Source organism: Ornithodoros turicata, chromosome 8 (assembly GCF_037126465.1).
Source record: "Ornithodoros turicata isolate Travis chromosome 8, ASM3712646v1, whole genome shotgun sequence".
Classification (NCBI taxonomy): Eukaryota; Metazoa; Arthropoda; class Arachnida; order Ixodida; family Argasidae; genus Ornithodoros; species Ornithodoros turicata.
Genome location: NC_088208.1, coordinates 21,243,165 through 21,265,151, shown reverse-complemented (window position 1 = coordinate 21,265,151; position 21,987 = coordinate 21,243,165). Strand labels below are relative to the sequence as shown.

Below are 21,987 nucleotides of genomic sequence, written 5' to 3'. Positions count from 1 at the left end.
GCAAACTGTAAATTAATTACAATTGCAAATTAACCTGAACGTATGATACGCACTTGATGTGTAATTATGCATCGCTTGGGTGTTGGAACGTAAATACTCGTACACTTAGCCCAACTACGTTCTCTACTTTAGAATTTTCGGGCCAGTGCCGATTTTATTTCCCAATACTGCCACGGTAAAGTAAAATGACCCGCAAACTATAAGAGGAAAGTAAAAAAAATTACCCGGACATCAGATATCCCCAACGCTGCAACTTTTTGCTTTTTCATAAATGCCATAAATGCGTAAAATGCAACGAACCTTTATTTCTGACCCGTTTTTTTTTTTCTTTTTTGCAAAGCGCTCACGGAGTGTTCAGAAAGTCCATGTTCGTGGTGTTCTGTTTTGCAAAATGTTCCCGGACTCTCGTAACTAACATTGCTGGCCCAACTACATTTTCCAAGCTAGAATGTTCGGTCCATTCATGCTCATTCTATCATAATTCATCTCGAAATATGATTCATCATCATCCAAAAAAAAGTCGTTGTTGTTGTAGTGCCGATTTTATTTACCAATACACCCACGGGAAAGTAAAAAACGAGAAAAGGACCCGCAAAGCGGAAGTAAAGTAAAAATTGTTTCAGAGCCCTAAGGGAGAATTGGTCGGGCGCAGAGTTCAATCCTTCCATATTTTTTTTTTTTTACTTATCAACTTAGCCGCGTTTCATATCCTACTCCGTTTTTTCCGTTCTTTTTGCATAGTGTTTATGGCAGAATATTTCCTTCTTCAGTCACGAAAACTGCCGACTGGTGATGCAGAGGGCGAAGGACGAGTTTGGAGTGCCCATGATATTGACCCCCGAAGACTTAGCTAGTCCCAACTTGGACGAACTGTCGGGCATGACTTACCTCTCTTACTTCATGAATGAAGGCAGTCCAGGATACTGGTCCACACTGCGCTGGGTGCAGAAGCACCTTTCCCAGCTTCAGATCACCAACTTCACAGTGAGTAATGTCTGCAGTGTAGCGTTCATTCCCATGACGTCACTCGTAGGGGGCGCTACACTTGCTACCGCACTAGGGTGCCTCAATACTGGCGCCTTATACACTCTAAATCTTTTCACACCTTTAAAGGTGTAATAGCGTGCATGGCGCACGCCTTTTTAGATGTAATTTTGGTAACATCATAATGGAGCACGGTTTCGCACAAATTTTCTTTACTCGAGTGTTGTCTGTCCTCCAAAAATTTAATCTTGCAACATCTCAACATTGTTCAACAGTATTATAGACACTTGCGTGCTCGATTATGCGTGCTCGATTATCGATAGCGATGCATATATGCATTAGCTCGTACCGACGATATCCAAGACATAATGAAAGCAAGATTTGCACTGACACTTGATCTTTAGTAATGCTTTCCGAATTTTGTAAAATATCATACTGGAGATGCAATGTTACGCAACCAGATTGAATGTGCATAGCGCACACCTTTAAAGGTGTGAAAAAGTTTACAGTGTACAGCACTTTCTGCCATCACGATGATGTGGTGACTTTCACCCTCATCGCGTTCACCGTTAATTTGGGTGTTCCCTAAGCTTTTGTGCTGTGTGAATGTTATGTGTACAATGTGAATATAATTTTAATATATTTGACGTTCGTGGTCTATTAAAAAGCGAATGGCAGCGAATGAAAACTGAAATGAAACTACGACGTATTGCGGCGGCGTTTTCGCCTTTTCGAAGCTAGTGCCCTCTGGAGGGGCGACGTCAGTTATTAAAAACTAATACAGTCTACTGCATTAACGACATGCTTGTGATAAAATCGAATTATTCTTCACCGGCCAATTTCGAACGTTAGCTCACTCGAAAAAGTTTTGGTTTCACGATTATTAAGCTCTGACTCAATGTTTTGTGGGTTAGCTGCGACGAGACCCTGCTTCATTTTCTTTCGCGCATCGAGCAGTGAGGGTCGTCCGCGCCTTCCCGAAGAAGGCAGGGATGAAGGAAGAAGCCAAAGTGACGAGTTGGAATGGAAGTAATAAAACTGAACAGATCGTCATAATAACCGTTCAACATCGTCATCATCAAGAGTAGCTGCGGCTCATCGGACGTTTCGGCTACGCGGTTGATCATGCTGGAATGATTATCTGTTTCAAATAAAATTTCAACATAGCTCGACGCTACGTCAGCTGCACCATTGGCGGCGACATGGTTAGCGTTTTATAACGGGTTATTTTCTTGAAATTTGCGCGGGAAGTTGTGAGTTTGAAGACTGAAATAGCGTGAAATAGCAGAAATAGCGTGCTCACACTGCGCACGCGCTATACGGAAAGCCATGCTCGACGCCTGCGGAGTGGGAACTGACTATTCCATGCTATCCCTACTATTTACACACTTGGGTGGAACGGCATGGGATGCGTTCAAGCGACAGGAGACCTGCAGTTTTGCATGTTTTAACCCGCTTGTCCACGTCCCTTTCTGCAGTTACACTCAAGTATGTACTCCAACCAACTACCACGCTTCAACCCACTTGTGAATCTACTATATTTCATTGTGTACGCAAAGAAATTGCTTATCCGGTGCTAAAACTCCCTAAGAAGCCAGCGATGCTGAACGGTCTCTGAAGCCATATGTGCCTGCTGTTTCTTGCCGTGGCTACTGATGTAACACTGTACGTCGGGTGCAACTCTTCCACTAAATTGTTCTAAGGAAAAGAAGAGGTAAAGACATAAATAGGAAAAGCTACTTGCTTGAGACAGGCAGAAATGGTAGATGATTATGTGGTACAACTGTGACGAATTGGTATTTAACTGTATCGTGTTCTCATTTCTGCTAGAGTGACTGGAATGATGGCCTGGCACTCTGCTCGCTGGTGCACTCCCTGGGTGCGCCAATTGAGAACTTCCAGCATCTGAGTCGCGAACGGTCCCATTGGGAAGGAAATTTACAGAAAGGTGACGTCTCATTGCTTTTTTCTGGGTCAAGATTTCACGTTGTTTTTTGTTAAAGCACGCGTGAAGGAAATAACAATACAGCATAATCATACGCCTTTGCCGTTGTCCGTATTCAGGTATCAACGGAGGCAAATACCTCGGCGTGGAACCACTTCTAACGGCGAAGGAGCTGGCGGACCCTGAGGTGCAACCCCTGGGAGTGATGGCCTATATCGCTAGGTTCCAGTGGCTCAAGCCAAAGCTGCGTCCGCAGGACAAAGTCGTTATCGTCGGCACAGACCTCAATAACGTCCACATCAACAAACCTGTAAGTTAAACGCCTGACATTGCAAGAACGATTTGATTTGATTTGATTTCTTTATTAACTTGCCCATAAACAGCACATGCAAGATATAAAATTATAACATATTTCATACCCTAGAGGTAAAGGTCATTGCACAAGAGTAAAAGATGTCCAGATCTAAATTCACGTCATCATAAGCTCGTTCAATATGAGCAATGGGGCTTGAAAAACAACAATCTATTAAAAAAAAACACACGAAAACTTCTAAAACGTCTGGAAGGAGCATTAAAACAAACGCATTCAACAAGATATTCACAGTCAATATTTCCATGAACACGAGTATACAAAAATAACAGATCACGTACTTTACGCCTGCTATCCAGAGTATTAATTCTGCAGTGATTAAGAATTATTTTATACGATAATTGGTAAATTGGCGAGTTGTGAACAAACATCGTACGCTTTGAAGAAGGAAGGAAGTCACTGATAAGGTTAGCCAGCTGTAGGACTCGAAGCTACATCTTCTGGATTTAAAGGTCCAGTGCCCTTGAGGCTTTGAGGCAGTATAACTTGAGGCTTTGCGTGTTTTCGTCCTTCTTCTGTGTCTCAGCCTCGGAACATAAATTTCCATCATATGTTTTGCCACGTACAGGCACACTTCAAGCTCAACTTCAAGGACAGTGGGCTGGACCTGCGACAGGTGCGGGCACAAGTGCGGGGGCCGTCTTCTGCGCCCGTAGAGTGCAAGCTGCAGCTGAACAAGTCGAACGGAACGGGGACGTTTGTTCCCACTGAAGTCGGCATGCACGAAGTATGTGTTCGCGACCAGTTCTTTTGGTCGATTGCTAATGTCTTCCAATTATTTTCTATTGTATCTTCCAGCTGAACATCTATTGCGAAGGCGAACTGGTCTCCAATTGCCCGATGCAAATCAGAGTTCATCCTGACATCTCGAGAATCCTGTTTTCAGGCATAGACCCGTGCGCGCTCGGTTCTCTGGTTGAAGTTCTAGTGAGTTCAAGCTTTAGCTTCTTTGTCTGAACGATTTGTCCAATGATAGCGGGATATTGTTTTGAGGAGACCAATACGAGGCCGCTACGCATTGCCACGCTTCTTGGGAAGGAGAGTGAGGGGAAAGCCTCCCCCTCTCTCATTATTTTTTAGTTGCGACCTATCGGTGCTGACCTATATGGGGGTGGTCGCGCTTTTGTGCAAGCACCGTGTCCGTTTTTCGTTTTCACTTCGAACTTGTTTCTGTCACACATTTTTAGATAAACTCGAACGGCGCTGGCACTGGAAACATTCACGTTGAAGCAGTATCGCCCAGTGGAAAAACGAGACAGTGTACGGTGAAAGACAACGATGGTGTCTTCACTTCAACGTTCATGCCCAATGAAATAGGTAAGACAATGGAGAGAAATTGCTAGGGACGCAACAACAATAACAACAACAACAACAACAACAAATAAGTAATGATGTAGTGGCATGCTTTGCCGCTCAGGCGGCACCCTATCCCAGAGCTTGAGGGAGATAAGATGTTGAATGGTGATGAATGTTCTGAGTTCACGCAGGAAACAGGTTCAAGTGTTCCTTACGAAAAGTGTGCTGGTGGCGCAACACAGTTTATTCAATAATGTTGCCAATGCAAGACAGCCAATTGAAAAAGTAAAATGGATGCTAGTCGACGGAAATTGGCCATTGGAGAAATTTGACTTCAGTGAGAGCAGGAAATGCAGCATGCATCCCATAGAGCTGCGCTATGGCCGCTCTATAGCAGCTCTATGGCCGCTCTATAGCAGCTCTATGGCAGCTCTATGGCAGCTCTATGGCCGCGCTATGGCCGTGCTAGAGCTATCACATCCGAAACGACCGTATCCGATCATCCCTGCTTTCCACCTTCTTCTTCTTCTTCATTGTGGGCTTATAGAGATCCACCTTATGAAACGCCCTGCTGGCGAAGTTCTGTTCTTTTCAGTTGTTTCTTTAGTTCCTAAAGCAAAAATGCATGCTACAGCTGTTACTGCCACTACAGTACCTTGGAAACGTTCGCACACAGGACTCCATGCTCACGTGTCACTGCTTGAAACTGCGCTTTTTCCACGCTCGTCAATCTCATATTGCTTCACGCTGTCCAAAATATAAGCAGTATTTTGTTAGCTTTTTGCAAGCGCTAAACAGCAGCAAAAAAAGCGAATCGTCTGACGTCAGTTAAGCTACTACTAACTAACGCTGTTAAGTTGTCCTCAGTGTTGAACTACATACCCCTTTCGCTAGGCACGTAACTGTGCTCGGGCGTTGTTCATGCAAGATTTGTGCTTTCTTCGGCATAACAGTATGTCACATTTTCTGGCGTTTTCCAGGTGAATGGAAAATTGATGTGATGTATTCAGGAGAGCATATACAGGGCAGCCCCTTCACCTGTTATGTGTACGACCCCACACAAGTGTCTGTAAGTTGTATTCCATACCCTCTTTCATTTTGTGCCAGGACTTCTCGTTTTGACTTTCGCAGGGGTTCTGTTTCACGTCTGTACATGTGAACTTGTTAGTTTTTAATTATAGCTTGAAGCAGATACTGACAAAGGTTTCTACTCCAATGTCTTTCTTCTCCTACAGATGAAAGGGCCGAGCAGCGTCCGAGTGGGAGAGGAAGTCATGTTCCAATGCGACGCAAGTAAGGCAGGCTGGGGTAAGGTGAACATTGATGTTCAAGTGGACGGCCACAGCGTCCCCCTTACCAGTGACGAGAGGGGCAACGGCGTCTATCACATAACGTTCCTGGCTCTCAAGGAAGGCAAATACAGCGTCTTCGTCACATTCAACAACGTCGAAGTTCGAGGTTAGTCGAAGCTGCTGTCGTATCAAAGCTTGTGCAGGATAGAATATCAGAAGGCTCGCGTTGTCGGTATGAAAATATATTACTGCTACATATTACTACTATAATGAGCCAAGCAGCGGCCCAATCTTGGCCCCATATTTGCTGGATATCGGCGATGCTGGCCCAATACTGGACCAATATTGAACCAGTATTGGGTTAAAAAGACTTGCTGCTTGGGGACACTTCGGTAGCAAACAAGCAGTATGGTAAAATGCGGGCAGGGGCAGCGCTGTAGCACGCAACTCGAGTATTGGCCCAATATCGGCCCAATATCGGCAATACTGGCTCAATGTTGGTTCGGTATTAGACCAATGTTGCCGATCGAGCCAATATTGTATGGGAGAAGATATTTCGCTGCTGGGGGTATACAGCTGCACTCTTAAGAAGAAAAGTACATGCATTGCCAAAGCCATTACTCTCTTTCGGGGTAACCCTCTTTCGGGGTAACCCTCTTTCGTGGGTTATGGGAAGTTTCGGGACTATTTGCAGTGCTGGGCAGTAAATTTCAGGGTCAGCGACTAAAATGGGGAGTAATTACGCTCTAGGGGACAAGCTTCCCAATTTGCTTCCTCTTTTTATTAGAGTGTAGATGTTTCACTGGAAATGAAGTTCCGTTCAGGAGCTTGGTTAACGTGTTTCGCTAAAAAATGCCATTGACGTGCTCCATTGTAACCTATCCGTACATGGCTTCTCGCAGGGTCACCGTTCAGCATCAACGCTGGTTCCCACATAGTAGACGTCGCTTCCGATCGTCCCATGGAGTCTCTCATGACCCAGTCGAACATGACGTCCAACGTATCCTCGACGTCTTCATCCGTTTTCACATCTTCGTCTCATTCATCCCTCCTCAACTCCAAGTCGACGCGGATGTCTTCGTCTGCGCAGGACATCACGAGTTCACGCGACAGACTCGCCGCGCACCATGTCGACGTTAAGACGACGCGACTTGAGACTACGAGGCGGAGCCACGAGAACCTAGGGAGCGTTACGAGCGAAGTGACGACTAAAGTTAGTAAAGTTGTCAACAGCTCGAGACCGTCTTCTGTCCTCGCGGTCAATCGACCAATCACGCGGCCGCACCCGAAAGCTCCGCCGCCTCCAACGCCCAAGAAACCGACGACACCAACGACACCGACGTCCGCTATGCCCCCTTCCCCTATGCCCCCTTCCCCTATTCATGTCGCCGAATCGTCGCGTTCGCACGACAGCACAACGCGCATCGAAAAACAGTCTACTCGCACGCACGTGGAAACCCCTGTGACGCGGTCATACGGTGAGACGCAGATAATAAGACCACAGACCGAACCCGCGATTCTGAAACAACAAGTCGAGTCTGTAATAATGAGGTCGTACGTGGAGTCTCCCATGACGAGGTCTTCGAACGACTCGCCGGTGACACGATCGTACGTTGAGTCTCCGATGCCTCGAACGTACGTGGACTCCCCGATGCCTCGGTCTTCCATAGAGTCTCCTGGTACAAGGTCCTTCGTGGAATCGCCTATGACTCGGTCGTCCGCAGACTCACCCGTGGTGCGAACGACAGTGATTTCCCCTGCAGTGAGCCACATAAGTGAATCGAAGAGGACGGAAGAACGGATTAAAGAGGAAAGAAGCGTACAGTCCGTTCTGTCGGATCATATCCAGCGTAGGGCAGCTGAGATTACGCAGATTACGCAAAAGACTAGTCCGAAGGGAGACGTAGCCCAAGTGAAGATCTCAGGGGATGCCCTCAAGTTGGTGCCTGTGAAAAGGCCAACGACGTTCAAGATAACTGCGCCTGAGTTTGAAAGGGATGACTTCCGTGTGACTGTCACTGGTACGTTTTTTTTTAAAACTTGGCCGATTTCTTCTAGTTTGGGTGATACCGTTTCGTAAAATCGAGAGGTAGTCCATTAAGCAAAAGGTTGACCGAATGCAATATTCACGGACATATTTGTCAGCTATTCTGTGTCAGCTATGTAAGCATGGCTTTTGGTGGATTAGGGCTGTATGCAAGGGAAACATTCAGAAGCTCGTTCCGTGGGTATTAACAATGAGATTGATTGATTGAGAACTAGTGAGACTGTTTATATTGATACAGAATGCGTTCTACATAGTCCGTCCGTGCGTCCGTGGCGGTCTCCTGTAAAGCGTGCTTTCACTGCATCGACATTGTGTTTGCAGGGGAAGTAACGTTAAACAAATTTAATTTCTTTCACATTTAGCGACTCTAGTGCAGAATAGAACGCCTTTTGGAAGCAATATTTCGCGCTCTTCCTGATTTTAACTTCTATTTCGGCAGTCAAATCAGGACAATACAACAACAGTCAACAACAACGTATCTAAGTACACAACTCGAAGAATCCCTGTGTTAATCCTCCGAGCTTCATTTATCATTGGTCAAACAACTGCTGATTATGCAAAAAAAAAAAAAAAGAAGAAGAAAACGAGAATATAAAACAGTAACAATATTTTGGTGTGCTTGTTTGTCGTTGTTGATAAAAAAAAAAAAAAAACTCATGAAGTTATCATTTGCTTTTCAGCACCCTCCGGCCGCGAATTTCCCGTTCGGATGGATGTTGTGAAGCCCGGTGAATTCGAAGTTGAATTCATTACGCCAGAAGTGGGCGAACACGTCATTGACATGCGTGTGCATGGAAAACCTCTTCCTGGCAGCCCGTTTCACAGCCATGCGTTCGACGCGACAAAAATCCGTGTTGGCAATGTTCCCAACGGCGTGGTCGGCAGACCAGTCGAGTTTGAAAGTAAGTGACTGTACTCTTGCAACTGGCGCTCTCTTGAAGTGCCGCTCCGGGCACGGAAAACAGCGTTTATTTTATGTAGTCCATGAAAAGAAGGTGCATCAAGGATTCTATACGCGAAATTGCAATCCTGTTTGCGAACGCTGTGCATTTCTGTCAATTTTTGAAGACCTGCTGAGCCTCCACAAGTTTCGATGACGCGAGGAGCGGGTGACGTGTTCATAAGCCCACAAATCGCAATGATGTCATGTTCTGGAGAGGGCGCTCGTCTCCTGGCAACGACGCGTGCGTCCGGGGAGGGTCACGTGGTGGAGAAGTCACGTGACGCTGGTCGAAAGAGGGGAAAATGGGACAGATTTCTCCTCCCTCACGTTTTCTCGATGGTCGGAGCGGTCACGTGGGGCTCCACTAACGGAGTGCAAAAAGGTGAGCCCCCCGGAAGACGCGAAGGGCAACAACGTTGCCAGATGAGAGCCGGGCGCTCCGTCGTAGCCTAACATGACGTCACAGTTATCAAAAATAAAAATTATTTTTTTTCTAGCTTTCGCGTCACGTAGAGCTCAGATATTTTGCAGGAATGTAAAGTGAGACAAGAAGACTTCAGTAACATAACTTGGGTAGGAATCTGAGATTTAGTCCGTAGTGGCACTTTAACGAAGTGCCGCGTATACATAAAAGTTTATTTTGCGGTAGTACGTCACTTATATTAGCCTGCATGTAGAAATCTCGCTACTGTCTGACAGGGAAAGTATGGCATACAACAAGAAAGCGAAAAAAGAAAAAAAAAAAGAAAAAAAAGGCTTGCGCGATTCTCTACGCCAAAGCAAGTGTACACAAGAAATGAAATATATCATATCATCTGTTGTGTCATGTCATGATGTTCTTGTTCAGAAAGCGCACTGTATGGATACTGTGTTTCCTAGTTACATTCGGTGGTTCTTCTTTTTTCGATTTCGTCCTACCTGTTCATTTCAGAGCCACCTCTGGGCACCTCCGTTGTTCCTAAACTACTTTATTCATTTCCACTTTATTCCCGCAATTCCCACTCACCCAATTTCTCAGGCGTAATGGGGCAGTGTTCCACACTCCAACGGTGATAGTAATCACATAGTAGTTGTTGTCCAGGACGTGTGCGACAACTGCCGTAGCTAAGTTAGCGTGAGCAATTCCGGCACAAGGCCTATCACATAATTGAATTTTAGTGTCAAGTGATAGTGGTACGACTCTACTTTGCGGTTACTCCACTACGATTGATCAATTATGCACTAATACCATTTAAAAATGAAATTATGCAAGCCCGCATATAATCGCTTCTCAGTCTATACGCAACCCCAAAAAGATCTCTTGGTGGAATACATCGCCCGTATTTGTTTTTGTCTCGCTTGGTTTCAGTCAACGGTGCTGAAGCTGGGTCTGGCAACCTTGAAATAATGGTGAACGGAGGCCACGTGACCAGTCAGGTGAAGCCCCTCGGAGAACACCGCTTCCTGGCGTCGTTCATCCCGCACACGAGCACCGTCCACACCGTGGAGATGAAGTTCAATGGCGACAAAGTTCCCGGTGAGGAGAGTTACCGATGGGGTGTGGCACCTTAGACGGGGCGAGACAGTGCAAACGTTTCTCTCCTCGGGAAGTGAAAGATGCCGTCGCCATGACAACAATGCAAGAGGAACGGGATTCGTCGTCGTTTCTTGAATTATGCGGGAAGTAAACCGCCAATTTACGCTTTTTTTCTGTTCTCTCCTCGAGAGGCACGGTATAGGAGGGGGTGTCCCATCATCGCGGGCAATCGTTTGCGGCGATGCTTTTAGCAGCTTTTTGTTCTGGGTACCACGAGCCACACTGTACAGTCAGTGAGCCGTGTCCGCGCGAGCCATCCCGAGCAGCACAATGTACTGAAAGTCGAGTGCAATAGGGGTTGACGGGTAGGTGGAAGACCTTGAACAGACTCTTGAAACTAAGGAACATTGATAAGACACATACCGTCCACCCCTATTGCACTCGACTTTCAGTACATTGTGCTGCTTGGGATGTCCCCTTTTAACGAGAGAGAGATAGACAGAGAGAGAGACAGAGATAAAGAGAGAGAAGAAGAAGAAGAAAAAAGAACGGTGAAAGAAAGGGAGGGAAGGGAGATAGCTAGATAGAGAGAGATAAAGAGAGAAAGATAGAGAGATAAATAGAGACAAAGCGATCAATAGGTAAAGATAGATTGACAAATGGATAGAGGGAGAGACAAAGTGATTGATAGATAGAGAGAGACAGATAGATATAGGGAGAGAGAGAGATAAAGAACGAACGGGATCAACGGGAGACCGCTCTGCATCGTCGCGTCTTTTGAGAACGAAAGGAGAGGAAAAGCGCAAATTGCAGTTTTCTTAGCGCTTGAACCCCGAACCACGCAACGGATCCATGAATGCCGTTCCTTTTGTGTTGCTGTCAAGGTAACGGCATCTTTCATTCCGCCGTGAGAATTTTTTTGTACTTTAGTGCCCCTTTAACGTACAGTCCTGAAGAATGAACAGTGAAAGTATTACGAATTTCTCGACTTTTTTTTTCTGCGAAAACAGGATCGCCGTGGAAATGTGACGTCAAAGAAATACCTCGTAAAATAACTCCCGTGCTTCGGGAACACAGTTTGCAAACATTCAGCTGTGGAAAGGTGACCAGCTTCGATATCCACGCTCCTGGCTGCAGCAAGAATGACGTCGTCGTCAGTATATCGGGTAAGTCAGTGAGCTTGAAGTTTAAAACGAAGCAACGAAAAGGCAACAACGAAACTGAGCTTTTCAACGCAGTATAATACTTCGTCAAAGACATTTGTTCAATTATTCACGAACTCTTCTCTCTTACGAACGCTCCTCTTTCATTCAGGCCCTGGAAAATCCAGAATCCAACACAACGTCGTTGAACGTCCAGACGGCTGCCGCGTTGAGTTCACCGCCTTCGAGGCTGGTGAGTTAAAGTTCAATATTCTGAACCATTCCTTGTCGTGCTTGTTGATCATATGACCGCAACGCATGTGCGAGGATCAGTCGTTTGACGACAGTAAGAGTTAGCTCGTTGACGGTGTTTCTCCTTTTTTTTCAGGCACTTATCATATAGACGTATCTGTGGCTGGTCAGAAGGTTCCTGGCAGCCCCTTTGTCTCCAAGGCATACGATGCTTCCTGCATATCCTTGGGAGACCTTCCGCAATCATGCGTCGTTGGCCAAGTGTCGCAATTTCAAGGTAAGTGCGCTCCTGCTGCTACGTGTGACGATACATATGGTCCTCAACAGTCTGTTGTATGTTTCTGTACGTAGTATACCACGCGTGTATTACTGCACTAGTGCCCTTCCTACGTGAACCACAGGAGTGGCCTGTAGCATGAATAAAAAAATAAAAAAATAAATACGCTTACGCCTATTCCAAACGTCCGTAATACAGTGGATGCATCACGTGCTGGAGAGGGCCAATTGGAGATATCCGTAAACGATGGCGAAGTACCCAACCAGGTTCAGGTGCTTAGCAGTGGTCGGTGTCTCGTCAGCTTCAGGCCGCTCCGTGCAGCGCCACACGTCGTCAGCATCAAGTTTAACGGCGAAGATGTGCCAGGTAAAGTATGCTCCTGGATGTGTTGATAGACACATAAAGAAAAGCGATGAAACATCATACTCTTTGTGACGGGCGATAGTGTTCAAATATGTTAAGTGATATGTCATGCAAGGTGATATGATCAGTGCCTAAATCTACGTCGATATGCATACTATCTTCGTCTAAGAATGTCGTGTGGCAAAAGTCTTGCTATGCACTTTGAAGGTCTTCACCAACGTACGTGGAACCTCACGTGTCGTCGCGTTCGCGCGTCGCTATAATGGCGCCCTCTAGCGAGCGTCGAAGTGGAATGAGGGAGCGGACTTCACTGCGCGCATGAGACAACACCTCCTACATAGCAGAAGGCCTGCGCCCCACGTGACACAGCGTCACACACGAAGCCCGCTGCGGATGCTGCTATGACGTCAATGAAAGAGCGAACAAGAGAAAAGCTCGAAGCAGCTCGCATAGCTCGAGCTATGCGAGCTGCTGATCCTAGCTGCTGATGCTACGTGGTCACGTAGGCCTTCGTGGGTGGAGCATTGCGAAGGCCTTCTACTATCTAGGAGGTGTTGCATGAGATCGCTGTTGTTGCGGCACACGGGGACGTTCTCACGTGGAATTTCGTTTGTCTTTCAATTGCTCGGGTCTTCCTTGAAGGCCGGAGAAAAGGACGACGCACGACGTACTCGATTGCGAACGACTGAATCTGGGGGTTTCTAAACTTCTGAAGGCGTTCAACGACTTTCCCATTGACATTCTGTTCTAAAATTGATATTAGAAATGCATATTTTTGTTTTGGTTCCGTGGTGGCACCGCGAAGCGCGTCAGTCAGTCAGATATCAGCAACGTGGCGTGAGCCCCTCCAAAGGAATCAGGCTATTGGGTTATCATGTTTTCGGAAACGTTATCGTGAAACTTCTGCGTTCCCCTAAGACTCGCTAGCGATTGCACTGCATGTCACCTCAATCCTCAAATGCTGATTGCGTTGTGCAGTAGACAGAGCCGTAGCGAGGCAAGTCCGCGCCCAGGGCAGAGTAAATCTGAAGCGTCCCTCACCTCACCCACTGCCGTCAGAAGCCCTGTAAACAAGGAAATGGAAACGCTTATTTGCACTGCCGAGATCGTAAATTCAAATTTACTTCGTTCCCGCTTTATCCTGTCCGACTAGAGTCACTAAATAAGCTACGTAGCTTATTTAGTGACTCTATGTCCGACCAACCTGCCAGGGCCTGCCGTTCGGCGTCCTCTCTCAAGAGGGCGCCCGGGGCAGCTGCCACTCTCGCAGCCCCGTCGATACGGCTCTGGCTGCAGACATTGAGTGAAGTGAGAAAAGGCCAGTAATGTATATGTAATCCGTCCTATTGCAGGCTGCCCAGTCGTTTTGGCAGTGACAGAACCTGGTCGCTATGCTGTGGACTTGTCATCTGTAGATCTGGTTTCCGTTGGCACACCTTTCCGTTTTCATATAAATGGGGCTGGTGGTCGCGATGGTGATGTCAAGGTCACCTTCATCTGTGAGTGTCACGCAGATTTGTTGCAAATTACATATTTCAATGTAGAAAGTTGATCTCTTTTGTGTGGTTCCTTGGTCGGGTTGGTATAGTGGCTGTCTTGTCTGATGTCGGTACCGCAGAAAGGTACCACAGCCAGCTGCCATGGCTAGATGCCATGGCTGTGCCATAGCCAGTTGTCATAGCTAGGTGCCGTAGCCAGGTACCATAGGATACATAGCAGTTTAGTATATCATGACGCGGCAGCTTCTTAAGCTGGCGCCTCCCTTGATAACTGATTTTATGACGCGGCAACCCCCTCTTCAAAAAAGGGTTCACTCCTTCTAAATGTAATCATATGCTTGAACATTCAAGTCAGTACTTAAATTCAGTTCCTCTTTGTGTGCCTTTAAGTATTTAAGTGATTGCCTTTTAAAGTGACCACCATATTACGCATCCACACATATGAGTTCGCGCCCTACTGTGTGGAGGCAGCTAGAAAGGCTTATGATCAGCATCTTTTTTATCACTTGAATGGATATTTGATCCGATGTGATTGCTTATTCATGTGCGTCGTCATTTACCTATCTTCAACCCCAGCACCATCTGAGGTGAAGCTTCCTGGCAAGGTGACCCGCAGCTCTGGTGGTGGCTACGACGCCGAGTTTGTGCCACAGGAAGTTGGTTAGTGACGCCCTTACTATTTAGAAGACCAAGACAAAATATGACGACTGTCATCATTTTCCTCCTTCTGTGTTGTTGGCGGCAGGTCCCTACGTAATCCATGTGGACCATGCTGGAAGTCCCATACAAGGCAGTCCAGGATCATTGAAAGCCTACGATGCTCATCGGGTTGATGTGAGCAGTGTGTCCAATGGAACCCTCGGAAGGCCAGTTCAATTCACAGGTGATAATACATGTGATTAAATTATACGCATAAGCGCCTGCAGAGACGTCAGTAGTAATTAATAAGCCAAAGCGTGTAACATGCCAACTTCTCAAAGAGCACTGGGTTCAATGCTCCCTGACTGGTTGACGCGTTTCACACTTGGTGACACTATGCCCATGTTGAATGACAATCCGTTTCAATGATAATTGAAAGCAATGGCCTTTGAATATGTGCGTAGCGCCGCCAAGCGTGTAACGTGCCAACTTCTCAAATTACATTGGATCCAGTGACTGGTTCACGCGTTACACGTTTGGTGGTGCTGCGCACATGTTCAATGGTCATTGGTTTCAATGATAATTGAAGACTGCCCCTGTGACAGGGGTATTAGAGAGAACTGTTCAGTATGACAGCCCGAGATCGTAAGCTACGCGCATCAAGCTAGTGGTGCAGGCAATGGCGCTGCCACACACCTATTACTAGGAGCGTAATAGACCTCTCCCTGTTTGTAAACAAATGACGTCATAGTGCTCGACAGCGCCACCAATTTGGTAGACTTGAGCTAGGCTCGAAGCTAGAGGCGAACAAGGTCGCGTCCGAAAGCCACGTTCTTGAGGGGATCACGATGATCCCTGAAAGGGACACGACCTTCGGTCCTACTTTTCTTTCAATAGGAGGCAGCGAACAAGTGCAGATTTGTGAAACCCAGCCCTCCCCGTCTGGTTTGTTTCGGTTTCAGTCTGTCTACCAACGTCATGATGACTCTTCTCGGGTAGAGGTTTATTGCCGGTTCTAGAAGCGGGGGTACCGAGCGGATGCGGATACTGTCAACCTTATCCGCGCTCATCTGTACTTAATTGTCGCTTATAAATATTCTTTTGTTTTTCAGTTGATGTGAGCTCTGCAGGAGAGGGCAACCTGGCCATCTCCGTGACATCACAGGGTCGGGATGTTCCAACCGTAGTTCATCCGATGGGTGGCGCCAAATTTGCTGTCTCGTTTGTTCCCGGTGAGGCTGCTGATCATGTCATCAGCATCAGTTTCAACAAGGAGGCAATACCAGGTAAGACAACATTTTGTCACACATGAAGGGCTGACGTTGTCTTGTGTTCGTATACGTGCAAAACGTGCGGGTGACCTCCATAAGCGTCCTATAAGCTTCCCGGTCGATAGCTCTGTCGTATAATAAATTTTGAGTCTGTGTTCTCCAGGTTTTGAGGTACAGTGAGCTCTCGTTATAACGAAACCTTTTTTTATATATCGAATTGTCGTTTTATCCGAAATTTCATACCGTCCTTGCGGTAATTGCGTATACGAGATTTTACCCCAGTGATGAAACACCCCGTGACATATCCGTCATCTATTTGTCGCTGTGGTCGTAATGAATGCGTTTCGTATCGGGTTATTCGAACTGTACTGCAATTCGACTTCACTTAATACGAAAGGTGACCCAGGCGAGAGCCTGTGTGCTAAACCAGAATATTTTTCCGTCTAACAGAAGTTTTTCTTTTCCTTTCTGTTGCCAAGCGGCTTCTCACCAATGTTTGTTTCTTTGGTTGCTTGCTTGCTTGCTTGCTTGCTTGCTTGCTTGCTTGCTTGCTCGAACACTTGTTTCAAGACTTTCACGAGCAGGCGCAGTCACGAGGCTGCTTTCACTGTTTTAGAGCACTTCAGCTGTTATCCATATAACGCTTTAATCGAATATTTTCCTGGTTCCGTTGGCTTCATTATAACGGGGGTTTACCTTACGTGCGGAACGTTCCGGGTCCCACCAATAGGCACAACGGAAAACTTCAAATGTGATAGATTACGTATTCTACGTTTACCGAAGTTTGTCAGCAGGACCAACTTTGCGGGCGATTTATACCTCACCATGTGCAAATGTAGTTCGATACGCGAACGTTCGCTGCAGGTGTCTTTCAGGACTCTATGTGAAGAAGCTCTGTGCTCACGACGATGTTTGTCTTTTGGTTTTTCTCACGGTAGTCTCTCTCACATGATTTTCATCTGTAATATTACCTCTGACCATTTCAGGAAGTCCATATACGGTGAAGGTTCAAGAAGCAGGAAAAATCACGGCTGTGGGAACGTCATCATTGACGGCTGCTTCGGTGGACAAACCGGCTTCACTCACTATCCAGAACGCGAGCGGAAGGGAGCAGGACTTGAATATCAGGGTTGAAGGCTCGTATTTGTTCCTGGAAACTTTTACGACATGACCACGCCTGTCTAACGGGGAAGCCAGCTAAGAGATTGCTTATGGTTTTACTTGCTTTTGAACAGGTCCCGACGGGTCTCCTGTTCCTTGTTCCCTCAAGGACGCTGGAGGCAGAAACCTTAAAGTGGAATTTTTGCCTAGCAGGACAGGTAAGGCATTCTATGGCATGTGGAAGTACACGTGAATGCAACCTGCGCACGGGCGTAAAAGCCCGACCGTGTGAGGCGTTTTCTGGGCGCCGCGCCGCGGCGTTTGTCGAGCGGCAGGCCACGACACGGCGGGACGTTTGGACCTCAAACGGCGAAATCAGAGAATAGCATCAGATAAGCATCTGGTCGTGGTATTTCTTGGGAGGCCCTGTAGACAGCGACTCGCAGAATTCGCGACTCCAGCGAAGCCGTAGCCACCTAGCGGTGGAAGTGGCAACCCTCGAGTCCAGGTTCGGCGTGCGCCACCTATAGTTCGCTGGAGTCGCGAATAGTCCGTGCGGATCACGTACCGCCCGTTCGGTGTAGAACATAGTTCCGAATGTTCAAAACGTTACTCTCGCGTGAGCTGCCGTAACTCAGCATGTAAAACACAAAGGAGAAAGTGTGGAACAGATCATGAAGGTGTTAACTGCAACGGTGTGTTCGCTCTGCGTGTTTAGGTATTTTGGGAAGTTCAACACCGGAACGACATTCATGGCGAATGACACCGTGCGCGCTCACTGCTGTACCTTATTCGTTATGTGGTATTGCCCAAAAGCACCTGTGTGTATGTGTGTGTGACTCGTAATAAATGTGTTTATCAAGTCATGTGGAGTTTGTTTCCTCGAGAGCGTATGCAAAAGCTAGCTCGGGAGGCCGTCCTTATGCCGTTGTGGAAACGCTGCACGCTGTTTGCCGCTTGCACTGAGAGAAGCTCGACAAACGCCGCATGCGGTTGGCCTTTAGGGGGCAGATATAGTAGGTAAATGATTAGGAGTTGTTCAAGGGAAAGTTTCGCTCCCCAACATAATTGAAATAAAGATGCATGCCAGTACAATTTGACCCCAAACAACTCTCCCGCGAGCCGAAAGGCACCGACGCATTTCGGGTGTTACATGTATGTTGTCGGGAGAGCCAGAAGCAGATCTGCACCTACGAGGAGGTGCAAGTAGGATGGTCTCCAGATGAGCTCATTGTGATCAGTGGCGTTGGCCAGGACAATCACGTGCGAGCGTCCAATTCCTTCCTTCCCTTCCCTTCCCTTCCCTTTCCATTCCTTCCCTTTCCATTCCTTCCCTTTCCATTCCTTTCCATTCCTTCCCTTTCCATTCCTTTCCATTCCTTTCCATTTCCATTCCTTTCCATTCCATTCCATTCCTTTCCTTTCCATTCCTTTCCATTCCATTCCATTCCTTTCCATTCCTTTCCATTCCTTTCCATTCCATTCCTTTCCATTCCATTCCTTTCCATTCCACTCCATTCCCCTCCTCCCACCCTGTCCCTTCCTCCGCCCTCCTCCTTGTCACGTATTCTCCGACTGCAAGGGAACGCCCTGGTGACGCCACGTTCGTCTCTCTGCGCCGGAATTTCGAACAATGTGGATTCCATTGGTTTATAATACCGATAATAAATTATACCGCAGAAGTTGGGGAAATATGAAGCAGAGATTCGGTAAATCAGGGAATGCACTACTAGTGGAAACAAAAAACAAAACAAAAACCTACGCATTGATGCTTGGAGAGGGAAGAGTCCCTTTAAAATAGTGAAATGAGTTACATGGTGAAATGATGACCAATGCTCGTCGTGTTACAGGAGAGCACAGGATTCATGTAGCCCATCTCGGAACTCCGATCCCGAACAGCCCTTTCACGTGCAAGGTGTTTGACATTCGACAGATCAAGGTTCGAGATATTCCGCGAGGCATCGTGGGGAAGCCGGTAACATTTATTGGTAAGCCTAGAAACGCCTTACCAAACTTTCCGTTCCCTGACAGTGCGGCACTGGTTTTGTTGCAGTGGAGACTGCACATGCCGGACCAGGAAACCTGGAAGTGATGGTCAACAACGGGACAGTCCCAACGACGCCGCAGGCACAGTCGCTGACCCAGTACGCCATCACTTTCACACCGACTGATGACCGTCCGCACGTAATTGAAGTGCGCTTCAATGGAGAACATGTGCCAGGTGAGCGCACAGATACAGATTGCCTGAAACCAACTCGTGAAACCAACCCAATTGCCGAGACTGGGAGGTGGCGCGGGTTCGAATCCGGGCTGAACGTGCTGTCTCAGGTTTTCCGCCAGACTTTCCAGACGATCGTGTCGGCGCAGTTCCCCCAGAAGTCGGTCCAGGACGCATACTGACCCCTCTGTCCTTCACTCCTTCCGGCTGTCCACGTCTGTACGCCGACCATAGCCACAGTTGCTTCGCGGCGCTAGCAGGAAATTAAAAAAAAAAGTAGCTTGAAGACTGTGTGCACCTGTACAGAGAGTGTCAGAACGCGCTTGCGCTATTAGACTTCGTTTAGTTTCGGTTAATTCATTCGGAAGACTCCCAAGTGAAACGCTGATGGTCTCTTCTCGCGGAGGCAACTTGTATACCCTTGTACAGCTCACGTCAACCTTAATAATAACGCTGGAGAAAATATGGTTTCGTTCCCGAACGCGATTACAGCAACCCTTGGGGCCGTGAGGAAATCTTAATTGAACAAAATTATTCTGTTAGTCTAACGCAAGGATTTTGTTCACTAAACATTCCCCGGTAGCCCCAGGGTGGCCGTTATTGCGCTCGGAAATGAGACCGAAATTTTCCCTCAGTGTTAATATTAAGGTTGACGGGTGCTGCACCTTCCACGTCTATGATTAAAAGAGCTGGTTCAACTCTTGCTCTACGGATGCCACGATGTGCCTCTCGTCAAGATGCTACGTTAATGTATTGGATGCGACTCAATGCGACTCCTTTACGGCTTAGTTACATTACCGCTTGCGACTGGCGGAGTCCCCAAACTGATGCTTTTACTAGGACAATCTGGAACATGCCCTTTTCCATTGCCCGCGCTACCAACCTTTCATGACTACACCCCCCCTACTCTGTCTTTAGATCTGCTAGACTCCCGCCCTTTCACTATGACGAAGTTACCCATGCTATAGTCGAACTCAACTGACCAACGCCCTGCCTCAAAAAGCACTGCTGGCTCTTCCGGTCAGTGCTCACTGTGATGCTCATCATTATATTTTCACCAAATTCCCACGAGTAATGAGGTGGGGCATCGCCTGTCGCGTTGAAACGTCCCAATCATCACCACTAAAATAAAGTGTTACTGTCGACATTTGCTAGTCTTCGTCGTTGAAAAAAAAGAAACAGCACTTACCTTGTCTGAGGTGCACTTGGTCTCGATCGAAACTGTAAACAGCCGTAGTCTCTAATAGAGGCCGTGACGTACGAGGGACGTGAAGACGGCAGGACTTCGGCGGCTTTCGGTCAGCTACTGATGCATGCACTCACGGTGTGGTATCTGAAGGTCAGTATCCGGACCCACGGAAGCAGCCGCAGAGTTCTTGGGGCATATATGTTCCATCGCTCTACTGTGCTTTTGGCAAACCTTCTGCTATAAGAATATAACCATGTTTCCTCTTGTAATACAGCTTTCGTTCACCTATGTATCAGAGTGGTGATATTGGTATGTGTGGTCCGCCGTCTCCTGTGTTACCACCGTGACCATTGCGCGGCGATCGGGTCTGACTCGTGGCATTGCCGCACACCTGGTTCCGTTTGTGGAGAAATTGTAGTAGGATCCTACAACGGGTGTCTTCGGACGGTCGTTCCGACCCCTTGAATCGAATCCGAAGAATACGGCTCTCGCTCTAAATCCCAGCCGGAAGAACCTCGCGCAAGCGGAACGCGTCAGCAGTCTTCGGAGCAGCGAGACGACGGATGCGGAACTGGACGTGACTTTCGGTTTCCCGTCCAAGCATAGCAAGATAGGCACAAAATGGAGGCGCTGCGATGCGAGCTGCAATACGATGGCGAAGCAACCATGCCGATAGGTTAAGCATTCTCGGCGGAAGCCACGTGACCTGGACCCTGGTAGATCTCTCAAGCGTTCCGACAGTGCCGTGCGTCTCAGAGTGCTCAGAGTCCAAGCGCTCAGAAAGAATATGTTCAGGCAAAACCCGAAGAAGCGTTGGACTCCCTGGATCACTCCAATCCCGCTAAGGTCGTCATTAAAGCCTCCAGGGACGTTTTGCCGGCCCACCACTAAAAACAGGCACATGTGCCCGCTTCCGTCCGTCGGCAAGGTATCACCGAGGGAGAGAGTTACGGCGCTCCCGTGTTGCCTAAGCTTTTGTCCAGCACTATACTGTGACGTCATATAGGGTACCTTTTTGATTCAGTGCAAGCACGGGTAACTTAGTTATTTTCTAACCCATTGACCTAAAAATGGGCTTGACTTTTGTACCGACTTACCTGCAGGGAGCCCATTCGAGTGCATCATAGCAGATTTGTCCAAAATCAAAGTGACCGGAGAGGGTGTGGAAAGAGTTCCCATAAACCAGCCTGCGTACTTTATGGTGGACACAAGTGGACAGGACATCGGAAACCTCAGCGTAAACGTCACAGGTAATGTTATTCTCTCTTCTATGACGTATGCACGCGAAGTTATTCGCTGTTGCTTTCTGTTCAGGCCTGGTTCGCACGCAAACGTTCTGGTTAGGTTAGGCCATGGCGGTATTAGGTCGGTTAGAAGGACCACGTGTCGAGCTCAGTTCATCGAGTGTGCGTGAACTCAAGTGGACATTGAGTTACTATGTTATTTGATTTTTCCTCTTGATATGACGAGTTAGAAGGATGCAAATTGTATTAAAATGCACTTTGTTGTATATTTCACCCATCAGCAATGGGGGAGAGTGGGGAGGAGGAGGAGGTAATGACAGAATCGGCTCACCGTTGTTGACCGCACAGAAAAGAACAGATGGAAGATGAAGGGTGGAGATGCGTAGAGGGTGCGTGAGA

At 47.3% G+C, this 21,987-nt stretch overlaps 1 protein-coding gene across 1 annotated transcript in view; it reads left to right on the top strand.

Moving 5' to 3' along the window:
- LOC135366661 (filamin-A-like) overlaps positions 1-21,987 on the top strand; it is a 75,498-nt gene that overhangs the window by 32,443 nt on the left and 21,068 nt on the right. The window contains exons 4-27 of the mRNA XM_064599466.1: positions 771-984; positions 2,815-2,932; positions 3,049-3,239; positions 3,868-4,026; positions 4,098-4,226; positions 4,487-4,616; positions 5,576-5,664; positions 5,831-6,053; positions 6,790-7,908; positions 8,615-8,836; positions 10,226-10,393; positions 11,404-11,559; positions 11,708-11,788; positions 11,924-12,064; positions 12,263-12,430; positions 13,780-13,926; positions 14,503-14,586; positions 14,672-14,809; positions 15,678-15,851; positions 16,823-16,972; positions 17,072-17,155; positions 18,788-18,925; positions 18,991-19,158; positions 21,448-21,594. Coding sequence (XP_064455536.1) covers positions 771-984; positions 2,815-2,932; positions 3,049-3,239; positions 3,868-4,026; positions 4,098-4,226; positions 4,487-4,616; positions 5,576-5,664; positions 5,831-6,053; positions 6,790-7,908; positions 8,615-8,836; positions 10,226-10,393; positions 11,404-11,559; positions 11,708-11,788; positions 11,924-12,064; positions 12,263-12,430; positions 13,780-13,926; positions 14,503-14,586; positions 14,672-14,809; positions 15,678-15,851; positions 16,823-16,972; positions 17,072-17,155; positions 18,788-18,925; positions 18,991-19,158; positions 21,448-21,594 — 4,538 coding nt within the window. The remainder of the gene's footprint in view (positions 1-770; positions 985-2,814; positions 2,933-3,048; positions 3,240-3,867; positions 4,027-4,097; positions 4,227-4,486; positions 4,617-5,575; positions 5,665-5,830; positions 6,054-6,789; positions 7,909-8,614; positions 8,837-10,225; positions 10,394-11,403; positions 11,560-11,707; positions 11,789-11,923; positions 12,065-12,262; positions 12,431-13,779; positions 13,927-14,502; positions 14,587-14,671; positions 14,810-15,677; positions 15,852-16,822; positions 16,973-17,071; positions 17,156-18,787; positions 18,926-18,990; positions 19,159-21,447; positions 21,595-21,987) is intronic.